The sequence below is a fragment of the Anser cygnoides genome, chromosome Z, assembly GCF_040182565.1.
Source record: "Anser cygnoides isolate HZ-2024a breed goose chromosome Z, Taihu_goose_T2T_genome, whole genome shotgun sequence".
NCBI classification, from domain to species: domain Eukaryota; kingdom Metazoa; phylum Chordata; class Aves; order Anseriformes; family Anatidae; genus Anser; species Anser cygnoides.
In genome coordinates, this window is record NC_089912.1 from 36,074,158 (window position 1) to 36,089,438 (window position 15,281).

A 15,281-nucleotide genomic window follows, 5' to 3' on the forward strand; every position below is an offset into this window, starting at 1 on the left:
CACAGTTCAGAAAGAAAAGGGAAAAGTTAGATAGAATCATTAGATTGCCAAAGCATTTTTTACGGAAAAGGAAAGGGAAATGAAAAATTAATTCTGCCTGTATCTTGGTACAATTCACCTTATATAATCTGTCATGTCTTGGAATTTTATTACTGAATATTCCCTAGTAATCTTCAGAGTGTACAGCTATATGAACTGATTTTGAAGATCAAATGATATTTCTTGCATTTCCAGATGGGTTTTGTAAATGTGAGATGTATTATGTATGTGACCATTAAAAAATATTCTGAAGATACTAAAAAAAAGTCACAGGAGTGGCTACTATATAGTGGATATTCATTGTTAACATCATTTTAGAGAACATCTGATAAAACTACAGGTGACATAATTTGCATCCTCCAATATCTGTTGTCTTATAATGATAGCTGAAGAATTAGGGAATTCTACATAGCACAGAGGCAAGATACCATCAAGTAGCTGAATGACAGTACCTTGTGTAAAGAAATCAGTTTTTTTGTGCTTCACATCACCTGCAGGAAATATGGGCAGTCCAGTAGGCTATAAGGGAAGAGGCACACTTTGGCTGTGGAGGTAGGGCAGCAAAGTATTGCTGGTGGAAGCATAGGAGATCCTAGGGGTAGATGTTTTGTTTTGAGGAGGTGTGATGTGGTGTATGTTGATAAAGAAAGGTGTTTGTCGGGTGGGAGAGCAGACTCCAGATGTACAAAGGGATTTCAGACTGCAAGATACAAGTTATTTTTTAGTGTAATGGGGAAACTGTCACTGTATCAAAGCAGACTGTTTTAAGGTCCCACTGAACATCTGAAAAACCTGAATAAAAAACAACAGGTATTTCATATCCCTGTCAGTTTCATAGTTGTGACCATATATCATACTGCCTCAAATGCCTGGTTTCCAAGGTATGTTACAGTTGTCACAACTATCAAGTGATGTTTAAGAAACTATTAAGTTCAATGAATTGCAAGATCACTATTAAATATTTGACAGCATTGACTCATTTCCAAAGCTACAAATCTGTTAGTTTCTTCAAGTTCTGGTTCACTTAAGGACAGCAGTGGGCTTGACCAACTATGTCTGTAAGCACTTGCAATGCAGGGATCACAAGAAAAGCATTTGTATGGATGTGTTACTCATTATAAGGTGGGGGAAAGGATACTTTCTAAAATAAATGTCAAAATAAAGTGGGTTCTGTAAGTCATTGAAAGTTAAATGACCTTCAGTAGTTAAGGATCTTAGTAGATCATTTTGCAGCTTTTTCTTAGTGTAATTTTTACTAATGTTCTTGATTTGTTTTTGAGATCTTATTTACTGTGGTTGGAAGAAGAAAGCTAACTAGTTTTCCTTTATTATCTAGTCATCCTTCCTCATACTCAAGAACTTGAATCCTTCATGTGTGGCAAATGAGTCTTTAATAGTACTTTTGTACTTGTAATCTTGGAAATGAACACATGTGAGGATGAGGAATTGATCTGTTTTTTTCTACTCCACCTAAAGTTTATGCGTACTGAAAAGCTACTGGAACTAGTAGCTACTGGAGTTTGTGGAGGCTATGAGTGCATAACAGACGTTTGCTCTGTTCTTATATTCTTTCTTGTTATCTACTGTTCTGCATTGTCAGAGAGATGATACTTTACAGTATGGACCTTTATTCTGGCCTAGTCCAGTGGTTCATATGTGCTTAATATAGATGTTCTTAATATCGTCAGTCAGCAATTTTTTCAGTGGTGTAAGTGATCAGCCAGCCTGGCAAAGTAGGGTAAGAACAGCTTTGCTAGATGAAAGATTTCCCAGAGAAATGGGATATCAAGATTTGAGAAGGGAAATTCTGAGAAATGATGCACTTTATGTATTTTTGTTGAAAGATAGCCCTGTAAAAAAAGTCTTGTAATATTTGAAAATATTTCAATTGTTGTCTTCAGACAGTAAAGAAAGGGACAAGTGCTAAAATCTACTTTAGATATTTACATTCAGTAAAGCTAACACCTGAAATATAACGTGACAGATCTCAAATGAGTTACAAAATAATTTATTGCACTTGCACAGCCTTACTAAAACATTTTTATTGTGGACGTAGTCAATGACTGTTTGTAGTTACTTCTTAACTGGACTGTACTTTGTTTGGATATCATCCTGCATTGTGAGGACAGTTTAAAAATCATTGCAAATATTAGAATACTGTGAATTTAAGGCAGCACTTGTACTGAATACAAAAGTAATTTCTAATAGTGTGTTTACAGAGGGAGACTTAGGTCTAAAAAAGGAAATATTTTATTTCTGGCTCAGAAACATGAAATTTGGAATCTGGCGGAAATGCCAAACATCTTAGGGTTTGGCTGGCAGTGAATTAATGGGGAAATGGAAGGTTTAGGGGGAACAACCACAAACTCTGTCTGGGCGGACCTGGCATCTATAGTTTCTTTATCCATTGGTCTCCTTTACTTCATTTTCTTTTCAACAAATGAGATTCTGTTAGATTGGTGGCATTTCTGAGAGCAATTTACACTTCACTCTCCACTTTCTGCTTGAGAGATTCTTGCTCAGCAAAGTTATGTGAATAATAGCACCCATTGAAATGGGGGTGCTAACCCATCTCAATTTTGCATGCTTCACTATTCCACAACTTCATTCATACCTATCAGAAATGAAGAAATTATTTCACATGTGCAGTATCAGCTTGTGTCGATAAAAGTAGTCATCATCTTAAATATAATGAGAATGGAATCCTGCAGGGAGTGATTTTACCAAAGATTCAGGGTAATGTCTACTTAAAGTCCTCTGCTTGCTGTCTTATTTGCAAGAGTTAAAAAAAAAAATATGAAAAAGATTATTTCTACAGATCTTAAATTTTGGGGCCAGTACTGAAGGCACGCTTTGATCTTAATAGTGTCTGCATAACAGTCTGACTGTTTTCCCTCTATCAGGGCTATAAGTTATGACATTATGCATAAGTATATATACTTACATAGTGCCCAATCCTAGCACTAAAAGGACAGAAAGGGTTGGTTTAAGTCTCAGTTCAGCACTGAAAGCCTGTCAATAGAGATAATGCTGCCCCTCCCCCTGGTCTTACTGCTCCTAATTCTGTGCAGCAGTTTGGAAGAAGCAGGTAAACAGAGAAGACGTCTAGGAAAAGTACAATGTGTATACTGTGCAAAGCCCGGAAATGCAGTTAATTGGAGACAGAAGTTGCTGGCACTTATGAATTGTTTCCTCAGCCTTCAGCAATGAAGGTACTTAAAGACAGAAAGCTGTAGCTTGTTTGAATAGCAAGAACATGCGAAGTGCTTACCCTGTTATTTGCAGTTTGAAAAGCTGTTTGAGCTTGCTCTGTTGTGTGCTTTACTGAGAGTTAGAGGCTTTTGTTTGTGCTGCGTTTCAGCTATAGTCAAGTCCTGGTAGCACTGTTGGAATCATGATACTGATACTAGTCTTGAGTTTTAAAATCACGGAGGAAAACCTCCTTCAGACAGGACACCAATATGTAAATTAAAGATTTTGCCTCAGTACTAAAATCTTAAATTCTGAGATATTTTCCTCAGAGTACAAAGCCTTAAATTACCACAGTGTGTTTTAAAATTGGCAAGTATTGAAATAGTAAGTAAGAATAATCTTTTCCAATGTACATTGAAGAAATTTTCATTTTTATACTATAGATGACATAAATTGAGTTCTGAGGAACTGATCCATCTCTCACATGAGTATTTGGGTGCTGATGGTTTCAATATTGAAGACTTTCTCCATCTGATATGAATGAATTTTTCCTCAGTCTTGCTCTGTTCCTTAGGCAGCATGGTAAGGCTGTGAAGTGCAGCTTTGAACAGTTGGTCTTTGCACGTGACTTGCGTCTGCTTCACAAGACAGCAGAGAGTGAACTGCAGGGAAGATTTCTGTTGAGGTCATGACAAGGCAATGTTATGCCCACTTTTTATGGATACCTAGTTTGAGATGCTTGTGGAATCAATAAAGAGACAAAAAAAAAAAAAAAAACAGGAAAGGTGTAACACAGTGGGAGTCTTATTTCATATGAGAATTAGGAAATTTTGAATCTACTGCTTGTTTTGAGGAACATACCATTATTAGATACATATGTGTAAATGCAAGCATACAGCTGATAGTAATAACCCGCAGGAGGTAGGCAGATACATAAGTCTGACTGCTTCATGCATTGTCAGTATGAGCAGTGTGGCAGGCTTATTTCAAGTCCTGTTCTGGTTCCATAGATTTTTTTTTTAATCATTATTTTAATGGCTGTACTGGGTGCAGGTACCCAGGTGCTGGCAACAGGGGGCTATCACCTCTGTGACAATGTATGTAAGAAGGAGTAAAACGTGTGAGGAGGGAAGGAAAAAATGTGAGAAACATCCATGAAGAGAGCAAGTCCAGAGAAGGAAGGGGAGGAGGAGGAGGTTCTCCAGGTACTGGAGCAGAGATCTCCCTGCTGCCCATGGAGAGGACCATGCTGGAGCAGATATCCAAACTGCTGCCTGTGGAGGTCCCTAGGCCACAACAGGTGGATGTGCCCAGAAGGAGACTGCAACCTCTGGAGAGCCCCTGCAGGAGCTCCTGAGGGTCTGCAGCCCATGGGGACAACCCACACCGAACCAGGGGTAAAGTCTGAGGAAGAGGGAGCAGCAGAGAGCATGCTGACCATACTCCTCATCCTCCCCTGCCCCACTTGGGGTGTGAAGGGGAGGTGGTGTTTTAATTAGTCTTCGTTTCTTACTATCCAAGGGAGAGAGAGCAGCTAGGTGGGTGTCTGGCAGGTGGCTAAGGTCAGCCCACCTGGGGAGTTTCTTGGAGAGTAAAGCATTTTCCTTTGATATGCCAAGCAACTCGGTTAAAAATTACTACTACTTAAGTGACTAATGCTAAATTGTAGACCACTGAGAACTCATCCTTCAGAGCCTGCAAACTGCTTTCTTTAAAAAAACATTCTGATGTTTCTGCCGTTTCTTTGAAGTCTGTCATGATGTCTTCATTTATTATTGCATTTCACTGAACCTCTGTGAAGAAAATACAACATGTTGGCAAGATGCTATTTCATAAATATTTTCTGGTATTTAAAGTCTTCTTTTTGACAGTATTATCTGTGCCCTAACTCTTCTTTGGGATGTTAAAATATCCTAGGATATTAAAATGGAAACCACTTAATCTCTGGGTGTAGTACATGTTCATGAATATTTTTCTGCTACCCCATTTTTTGTGATAGTGGTAGCAAAGAAAAAAAAATCTCTTTATCTTACTTTGCAGTTCTTAGGAAAGCATATTCATTTTTATTACTTTCCTTCACTGCTTAGTTGTGTAAATTCTGCAAGAAACATCATTGTATTCAAAATCTGAGTTGTTTCAACTTTGAGTGATAATAAGCTGCTACTCTGAATTGGTTTGCAAGGAAGGAATTAAAATGTAGGAATTAAAAAAGTTACTTGCTAATCAAGAAATTTCTTGGCTTATGCCCAGTATCTGATGACTATATGCATAGGTGGTCTTCACAGATTAATTTAAATTCTATGTTTGTGTATCTTTTCATGGCAATATAATTTTATTAGAAACGGTAATATTACTTCAGGTTTTCATAGGTACTTGACAGAAAGTCATATCCTTATGTATACTCCAAACAGGAAAAAATAATAGGCCGTAGTTTTAGAAAAGGAATGCTGGAAAGAAAAGGGTAGCATGAGTGTTATAACATAGATATTTGAAGTAATGTGCCAGAATAGTTTCTGTTATGATGTCTTTCACCAGTTGGAGTTGCCCAGAATATTCAGATTTTTTCTTTTTTCATCTCTGATCTGTGTGATCCAGTTGGATGTAATAAAATAAGTTTTCTTACTTAAGAAATCTAACCCACGTACTGTTTTTGTGAGTATTGACATGTTTTAGATATCAACTCTTCTTATTTTAGATAAAAGCAAACATTTGGTCTTCTTTCAGGACTACTGTTTTCAATTGGCTTTTTGCATTGGTTTATTTTAAGAAAGTGAATAGTCTTGATATGTGAATGTATGTTGTAAAAAACTTTAACTTATGAGGGCAAATGTCCACTCTAAAATACATGTGGTGGATGTGTGTCCATTTCAGACTGTGCATACTTAGTTCCGTTTAATACTCTGCATGCTCATTTGATGAAGTCTGCCCTATAGTTTTAAGCTCTCACTATGTTGTGTAGATTGGTTAAGATGCAGGACAAGTACTTCGTTCATTCTTTCGTAGGAGATTTGAAGAATTTTTTGCCAAATGATGTTGTCCTGGGCATGAACTCCACTGAGATGTATTTAAGTTTCGTCTTACTCAGGTTAGAAACTTGAAAATGCAGACATAAATGAATGCAGTGGGAAAAAAAGTATATGATGTGTTATTTTTGCATGAGGTAAGTCCACCATCCTAGTAAGATTTTCAGTTGCAGCTACGAGCACTGTTAGCTATTCAGTTGATATTGGTGAAATGGATCAGTTCCTCAGAACTCACTTAACAAAAGCTACCTGGTGCTAGCCCAGTTGCACATTATTTCATGCATTTTTTAGTCTTTGCTTCATTATGCATTTTCATGACATAGGGGTTTTGCTATTTTGACTGAAGTCTGTATTTAGTCCTTGCATCCAATTGGCATCCGATATCTGAAAAAACTTTCAAAGTGTGGTGCTTGAATGCCTGGTTTTGCATTTCTCTACTTTCTGTGTTCAGATTTATAGTAGAAGATACTCTTAACTCCACTAGTAATGATCATGAAAAATTAGGAGCATGATTACAAGGATAGGGATTCAACTTCTCTTTATTACATGTGAAATTGTTCAAGAGGTGGAGAAATAGTGATGTGTTTTTGAAAGTAGTCACAATGATCACAAACATATTTGGTTACCCAGATTTATCTGACAACTACCTATTTGAATATATATAACTGAAGTTAGTTTTATTCAATAAACTTTACATCAGTTTTCAGTTCTTTAACTTATGGTCGAGGACACTGAGTATAATTTTCGGAGTTCTGTACTGATGGATTAATGTTCAGTTTATATAAGGAGCTGAAAACCAATGTAAAATGTCAGTGATCTCGACACAGCTTCTCAATATGTCTAGATGGCAATCCAAAGAACAGCATCTTAAAAGCTGTATTTTCATTTCACAGCAAAAGGAACGAAGACAGAAGAAATATGCTGGATGTCTTATGATTCAATCTTTGTTGAAGATTAGAGGGCTAAGGCCTTTTGTGTAGGTGCATGAGTCAAATATACGTATCTGTTCTAAATCCAGAATTTATCAGCATATTTCAAATCTTACCAGCATAAATAATGACTTAAACAAACAAACAAACAAAAGATGCCTGAGTAAAATTCAGGGTTAGACATAAAAATCAAAGGAAAGTGTTTTATGCATTTTACATATATTTGAGAATTATACTTTTAAATGATACTTCATTTAACTTTACTATTTATAATTAAATATTAGCTTAATTTAATTTTGATTAATTGTTACATCAGGGTAAACTTATAGAGGTAACATTATGCTCCACATAACAGAGGAGTGCCATCTGGTAGGTGTACAGAAAGTACCTGATAGTATGAACATAGCTGACCTTCTGCGTGACATCCAAAGCTCATGGTGAAGGTAAACTGAGGTAAAAAGTACATGCAAGAAGAAAACAAAACAAACAAACTCAGCTACTTTTAAGTTTCTGTACAATGTTAATGATGAACTTCCAACAGCTGTTCAGGATTCTACAGCTCGTTTGTCTGACTGAAAAATTAAATACATGTACTCACTTTTATTTAATGTGAAAGTGAAGAGAGATTTTTTGTTGTTGTTGTTGTTCTTGTGTTTGTTCTTAAAGTAAACACTGGTTTGAAGGAAGTCATACTTTGTAACACCTATAAAATTTCATTTTATTTTCTTGCTTTGATCAGAATTTCTTTTTGATTTATCTGTATGTCAGGCAGAATATCCAACGTGATAATGGTGTCTACATAATTCCAGACGAGACAAAATTATTTTCTATTTCTGTCTATTTGTACTACATGGAAATGTACAGAAGAGTTCTTTGATTCTTTTAGCCAGATATACAGCGTTTTCCTTTTGTAGTAAAACTGTTTAATACATTTTTTGGTTTAGAGAATGATAAATTCCACTGTCAGTCTTGCTGATGACGTATTCAAGAGGACAAAGAAAAGACAAGCACCAAGCATTAGTGACTCTGATAGGAACCTGTGTGTTTTGGGAGTTTAGTAGTTTAAGCTGAGTTAGAGTTGCATGGTATTTATATAAATAAGTTTTTGTTTGTTTGTTTATTTTAACTTTGACCAAACTCTTGTCATATTAGGTATGCATGTGGTATGTTGGATTTTTATGTATGTTTCTGTGCGTAAACATGGCAGGGAAAAAAAAGCTAACCATTTAAATGGCAATAAACGTAAGATTTTCTGTTTTAGCTGATGGCAACCTGGGAGGGATTGCTGTCTGTTTATTTATTTATTTACTTACTTACTTAAGTTGAAAATGTGCAAAAGGAGTCATAAGTTTTTTCAAGCTTCATAATTGTTCAGGATGTGTTCTTACTGCCTAAATTATTCCTGCTTTTTCATTAAATATAATTATCAAAAAATTTGACAATACACTGAGTTATAGAGCTCATGTATAGACTTTTCTGTACATGCTGTACATATTTAAATGACCCCGTGGGTCTCCCAAAGCAAGCTTTTAACATTCCAGATCTTTTACTGAGCATCTGCTACTGGCATGTAGCCACCCACCCACACATTTTGTTGAAATAAATGAAATTTATTCCACTGAAGTAAAAGGACTTGTAAAATATGAAGGTAGTCACCTTGCTAGTAAGGTTACTAAAACAAAGGGTTTTCTTAAATGGCGCTTTTTTTTTGTGTGTGTTTGTGTTTTTGGGGTGCGTGTGTGTTTTTTTTCCTTCTTCTGCAGAACTGTGTGCACAATTATATAGTTTATTTAATTCTTATCTTACGTGTTCCTTTTGTTTTCCTTTGCAGATGGGGTTTATACAGATTAATGAGGACTTCATATTTATTGAGCCACTCAATCGCACTTTGGCTGTGACAGGTCATGCACACAGGGTGTACAGACGGAAAAGGTCCATAGAGGAGAAAATAACTGAAAAGCCAGCTTCTCAGAATCAGTACTGTGGTGTTGTTACAGGTAATATACAAATCTCACTGAACAGACTTAATGTAGTGGACATATTTTTAAGATATGTAGGTAATAGTTAAAGGCAACAAAACCAACAAAAGCATATCTGATTATTCCTGTAGTAGTAACTTATGGTGAACTTCAGGATGGCATGCTAAGGATGAAGTTTCACCTGTCAGAAGAGGGAACTGTCAGTTGAAGAATCACGCTCCTTCTTAAATGACCAATTGTATTTGAAAGTAGAAACATTTTGGCCATTTTTAATTTCAGTTACAACCTATTTCTTTGTCCTCTCTATTGTCTTGGTGGTTGCTGGTTTGCTTGCTATGTGCAGTGCTTGTACTCAATTTTCAATTTTAAAACATGAGCAAAGTTCATTCCAGTTTCAGTTGTTAATGTTTTGAACTTCCAAATAAGTTTGACACTGAATGTAAATGATCTTTATAACAGCGTTCTTGTTTTATGATTGCCACTTAAAATAACTGTGTGATACAACCTTAATGGAGGGTAGAAACAGTTTTTCAAGTAGAAGGGTTTCAACCAAGTTTGGTGCATAGGGATCACTTAGTTATGTTCACTGGAGAGGAAAAAAAGGCTTTTGTGAAAGATGATACTCTGTTATTCTTGTTTCATCATCAGTTTCTTTTCTTTTAGATACCCTCAGCATGAGCTGAGGATATTTTTAATGCTGTTGTATGAAATCAGTTTTTTTTTTTTTTCCTCTTCATGTATCCTAACCTTGTAAAGAGAAATATTGAGAAACTGTAGAGAAATAGCAAAGGAACCTGATATGGCTAGAGAGCTGGAATCTGCCTTTTGGGGTGAGGTAGTAGGAAATTTCTTCCCTTCAAACTTGTTCTTCCAACCTGGTGAAGAAAGAAGGGTGGATGCAAGTGCAGTCTTCTGGTGCTGATAGTGGCTGTAGAGAGAATATAGAGCCAGACTTTCCTTAGAGGTGTGCTATGACAGAATGAAAGACAACAGTTCTAAGTACCATTCTGGGCAATTTCAGTTGGACACATAGGAAGAAAATCCTTATCAGGGATGGCAGGCAATGCCCTAAGAGTCTGTGGAGTCTGCATCCTCAGTGATTTATAAAATGTTGCTGGAAGTGGCTCACAAGAGACCTTGGAGCTGGGGGTTAACCTAGCTGACCTCTGGATGTCCCTTCCAGCCTAAACTATTCTTTGGCTGTGTGGTTCCTCGTGAACACTTCTAGCACACTGTCTGTTTTATATGGTTACAGAGCAGACTTGACTTTTTTTTTTTTTTTTTTTTTTTACCTTCTGGAATTACTGGCTTCCATCCAAAGGTTGAAATAAAAATGAATTGGCAAAGCAAGGCTCTTTTTGTTGTTATTAAGAAGAACTAAGTAAATGCCATGTAACTTACTTCACCAGGCTCTATATTTCTCTTATTGACATTGTATTACATTACCACTGCTTATCTAAAAGCAAAGTTTTCTATATTAACAAAAGTTGTCACTACATAATGTAAAGCTGGTTATTCTTATGCTATTCTTATGATCATTGTTAGTGCTAAGTGAGTTAGAGCATGTGTGTCTGCATGTGTTTGGGGGTGAGAAACAAAGAAAATGAAAAGTATGCATGTGTGTGCACATGCAGGTAGGGAAGGGGAGAGAGGCATCTCAGAAACAGAAATCCGCGATATGTATGGAAATTAATAAAGATGCAGACTCTTCTGTAAGGAAATTATTTTTCTGTCATGTTCATTACCAGTCATCCTTTCACTTTCTCTTGTGCTCTAAAATGGAAAAGTCAGCTTACTCTGTTCTGATAATCTTATGCCCAAGGCTCTGACTTGGTGCAAATAGTCTGTCAACAGAGATTCAAATATTTTTTTGAAGTAAGTTTCATTATCTTTATTACTAGCATGTAATTTCAAAATAACTTAAGCTGTGCATAACTGATTAGCATCTGCTGGCGTAACCTTTTTGCTAGAGGGTTTGAAATGTCTGCAGTTTCTATCTGGTTCTGTTGCACTAGCAGTATTAGTCTCTCACTGTGCTATTACAGACTATTTTACTTATTGGAGCTGCAGTAAGTTACATTGATAAAAGTGCTGTCTATGCCAGGAGCAGCTTGGTGGTCTGATATTCCTTAGCTAATATCACCAGAAAATTCATGCTATGGGCACAGCCTTAAAGGTGAATCCTAGCAAAAAAAAAAAAAAAAAAAAAAAGAGCTTTTACAGCAATATTAGAGAAATTTAAGTCAAATCCTAAACTAAGTAGGTTAATAAGACAAAGATAAAACAGCTGAAATACTGGGCACACTGATATGCTTAGGTTTCATGCAGCTGTCCTGTGTAGAGTTGTAGCTGTGTGACACAGTCTGTTTTCTTGGCAGTCTGGCAACTTCTCAGCAGTATGGATGTGTCTGACAGCAGGATCTCCTGCTTCTACAGTACTTGTGTCAGAATAGGTGTCCTGGAACAGGTATTTCTGCTGCTGGTTTTGAGTCAAATTGATCTCAAAGACTGGCTACATATCAAGCAAATATATATTGCCAATGATGAATTGTAATTATTAAAAGGAATGAATGTCGGTACTGGAGGTGTTGAAAGATAACTATTGGATATAATGGCTTTTCATGCAGAACTAGAGGAGGCAATCAAAGAAGGTATTGTTTGTTGTCTGTAACTGTTGTGGGCTGGATTGCAAGATGCTGCATAGGGAAACTTGTTTGGGGAGAACAAAGAACTTGTTTTTGTGAATGGGGTGGGTTTTTTCTTACTAATTGGGGGAGGGAGAGAATCATGCTGATGGAAACATATGCTTTCTGGATTTGTGGGAATGTGTTTGAATATCCTTTCATTGCATGCGTGTGTGATTTACTTACGTATGTGAGCCAGTTGCATATACACAGACCTGACACTCCACACCTTCTGTAGCACATGGCCCATGAAACATTTGAAATCAAACCAGATCAGAAGTCTGTTACAGAGAAATCAGGAAAGAAGCAGTTACTATTAGACCAAAGGTCTACATTGAAAAACTAAGCTCTTTTCCTTCTGCTTAATATGAAGCACTTGTTCCAGCCTGAAGTTGATCGTAGAGTTTACTGAGGTCGTGGCACATGCGTGAGGCACTGAGGGTTGTGGGGTGGAGGGAAGAGATAATCTTCTAAAATGTTCATTCCTTTTCACACAGGCTAATGAATGAGAGTGCTGGCATCGAATATTGAATATTGTATCTTTTCTGTGTTTGAGAGACTGGAAGCTGCTTCTTTTACTTCTCTGACAATCAGCAATATGCTGTTCTGAGTTATGAGCAGATTGTGCTCTTAGACCGATGCTATTTTTGCAGAAAAAAAAAAGAAAAGCAAGTTCAAACTGGATCAAAGGCAGAAGTTTGACTTTGTGGGATGAAGACTGGGCTGTTAGCTGGGAGAGCTTTGTTAGTTCTTACTCTAAATGCAGTTTTTATCTGATAATCATGAAATTATGCATAAATAATCTTGATCGTAGGTCTAGAGTTTTGAGATTGCACTAGAAGAGAGTGGTGCTGCCTGAGGTGTTCGTTCTCATTCCTTGGGTCAGAAGCAAGTTGTCTTTCTGCATTAAGACTTCTAAATCCATATTGAAACTGAAGCAGAGTTATGGTCAGCTGTGTGCGTGGCTTCACAAGCTCTTTGATATTCAGCCAGAGTGCTATTCACCATACTGCAATTTCTATATGGCTAGTGTACTCATCTTCTTTTCCTGGGGAATACAAAGCCTAGGGAGGGATGGTGGTGGGCTCTCTGGTCTGGGTAAGAAGTGGATGTACACAGAGAAAGCTCCTGGGCCTGAAGGCTGGCAAATGTCCAGGAGTCTTGTAATCCTAGCTTCTTCATGATGTTGGCTCAGATACTTTAGACAACCTGGTGCTACAGTGGCTCAATATTCAGTCCTTTCTGTTATTTTTTTTGGGGGGGGTGGGGAAGGAGGAATTTTTTAGCTTTGTTAATGCTTGTTATTTTTGGTTTATAGCCTATTGAATATCAAATATACTTGCAAATATTTCTAGCTTTCTTGCTAGAGCACTAGTACTGGAGTATTTCTAGATTTCTTTCAGTCACAGATAGTGAGTTTAAGTAATGCATTGATATGAAATCTTCATGTTTTTTATTGTTGTACCAAAAATCAAAGTCTTAATGCACAGGACATTCCTGTAGAATTTCTGAAAATTATTTTATTTTGCCAGTGTAAGTAAGTTTTGAGCTGAATTTTACATCTTTAATTTGAAGAAGCATTTTTGTTCAGTTAGTCTTTTATTTTGTTGGTACAGGCATTATTGATATAGGTATTTTTAGAGGCGTTATTGTTTCTTATGTACTATACCTTCAATAATGAGCAATTCTTTGCAATTTTTACTTGTTTATGAATGTATGAAAAATCAAGTGGTTTTGCCTAATGCCTGTTTTGCCTGGCATGTGGCAGTAATCACAGTAGTCGTTTGAATGCTACTGCTGCCAAAATTACCAATTATATTTATTTAAAGGTCTGGGGGAAGAGCTGAAATTTTCAGATAAATGAGATCTCACATGATTGGGAATTCTGCCAGCAATTTGGAAAAGGTTGACTGGCCAAGAACAGATTGTCCTTTGGTTTGTTAACCTGGCAAATATCTGAGACAAATGAGGGGCACTGCCCCTTTCAGCCAGCTTGTCTGTGGAGCTGAACAGTCTTCTCATCCACTACAATCCTGAAGAGGATTCAACAGTTTCCGGGACTGTGTTGATCTTAGTGTTTAGCACAATGGTGTATTAAATAGTGGGCTGCTTACTGTCAGTTCTGAACAAGAAGTAGATCTCTAGCTAAAACTTTAGAAAAGTATGTTAGCGAACTTCTCAGAACAGCCATGTTGATATTAAAACTTTTCAACCAATAGCTGCTGTTAGTGAGCAAGAAGTGAACAATGAATAAACTATGTGGTTGGAAACTGTACAGGAATCAATCACTGCTCCTAGGAGGAAGTCAGGATTGACCAGATGGCTCAAAAGAGGTCTTTTCTAACCCAAATGAGTTTACTGTTTAAATATAGAGCTATAGCCTACTCCTGCAGCATTAAAGGTTTGCATGGTAGGTTGGTTATATAGCTTATAAGGTGTGTTTTCTTGGCGCAAATCCTGACACTGTAGTTTCATTAAAAACGATTCTCCAAAGAGTGACAAAAACATGTGTAATGTTTTATGAACTAGGCTACAGATCCAGTTATCAAACATAAGAAAAGTTTGAGGCTAGCTGTACATATAAGGTTAAACAAATGTTTGAAGTATCAAAATGAGAGAGGCTAAAATTACTATTAGTTAATTTATGAATGCATCTGCTGTTTCTACTTAGGAAATCAAACACCAAATCTTTTATTTATTTCTGGAGATTATATGATATTTTCATATAAAAAATAATATTATATGCTTATCTGTGTTTGCAAATCTTACATTTTCACTAGTTGTACAGGAAACAGTCTTTCTAAAATGTAGTGGGCAGGTCTAAATCACTCATACATAACTCTCAATGATTGACTACAGAAGATGATTTTTTGAAGCATTGATTCTTAGTACATACAGTATAAGTACTACAGTACTTATAGTATACTATTTACACATAAAAGTATATATATGTTATATTTAAATTTAGTCTATGCTATACATATATGTTTATGTTAAATCACGGGTCCTTCTTACACAGATATTTTATATTTTAAAGTCAGTTTGTACTTTAAGTGATTTTTCAGGTATTTTTTCAGCACTTTCCTGAAACGTGACTTGTTTTTTGAGAATATTCTTGTGTTATAAAGTGAACTGAAGGAACTTTCCTATTAAAGATGAGACTGATTAATTGCAAAACATTTCCTTAGAATTTCTGCATATTTGATTGTTTCCAGAACATGTGTTTACAATTGTCATCTTGAGCATCACTTTTCTTGTAAACAGAGAGACCAATATTCCATTGTAGAAGCTGGAAAAAATTTCATTTAATTTCAGTGACTTCAATAAGATCAGTCCCCAAAGTTTTATGTCTTCTGAGAGGATCTACCAGATTTTGACTGTTACCACAAGGGTTTTCATTTTATATTTTGTTTTGGATGAAATTAATTTCAATAG

The 15,281-nt window shown here is 36.3% G+C and overlaps 1 protein-coding gene across 1 annotated transcript in view; it reads left to right on the plus strand.

The window, feature by feature from the left end:
- ADAMTS19 (ADAM metallopeptidase with thrombospondin type 1 motif 19) overlaps positions 1–15,281 on the plus strand; it is a 164,960-nt gene that overhangs the window by 24,494 nt on the left and 125,185 nt on the right. The window contains exon 3 of the mRNA XM_048053285.2: positions 9,015–9,180. Within this exon, the coding sequence (XP_047909242.1) occupies positions 9,015–9,180 (166 nt within the window). The remainder of the gene's footprint in view (positions 1–9,014; positions 9,181–15,281) is intronic.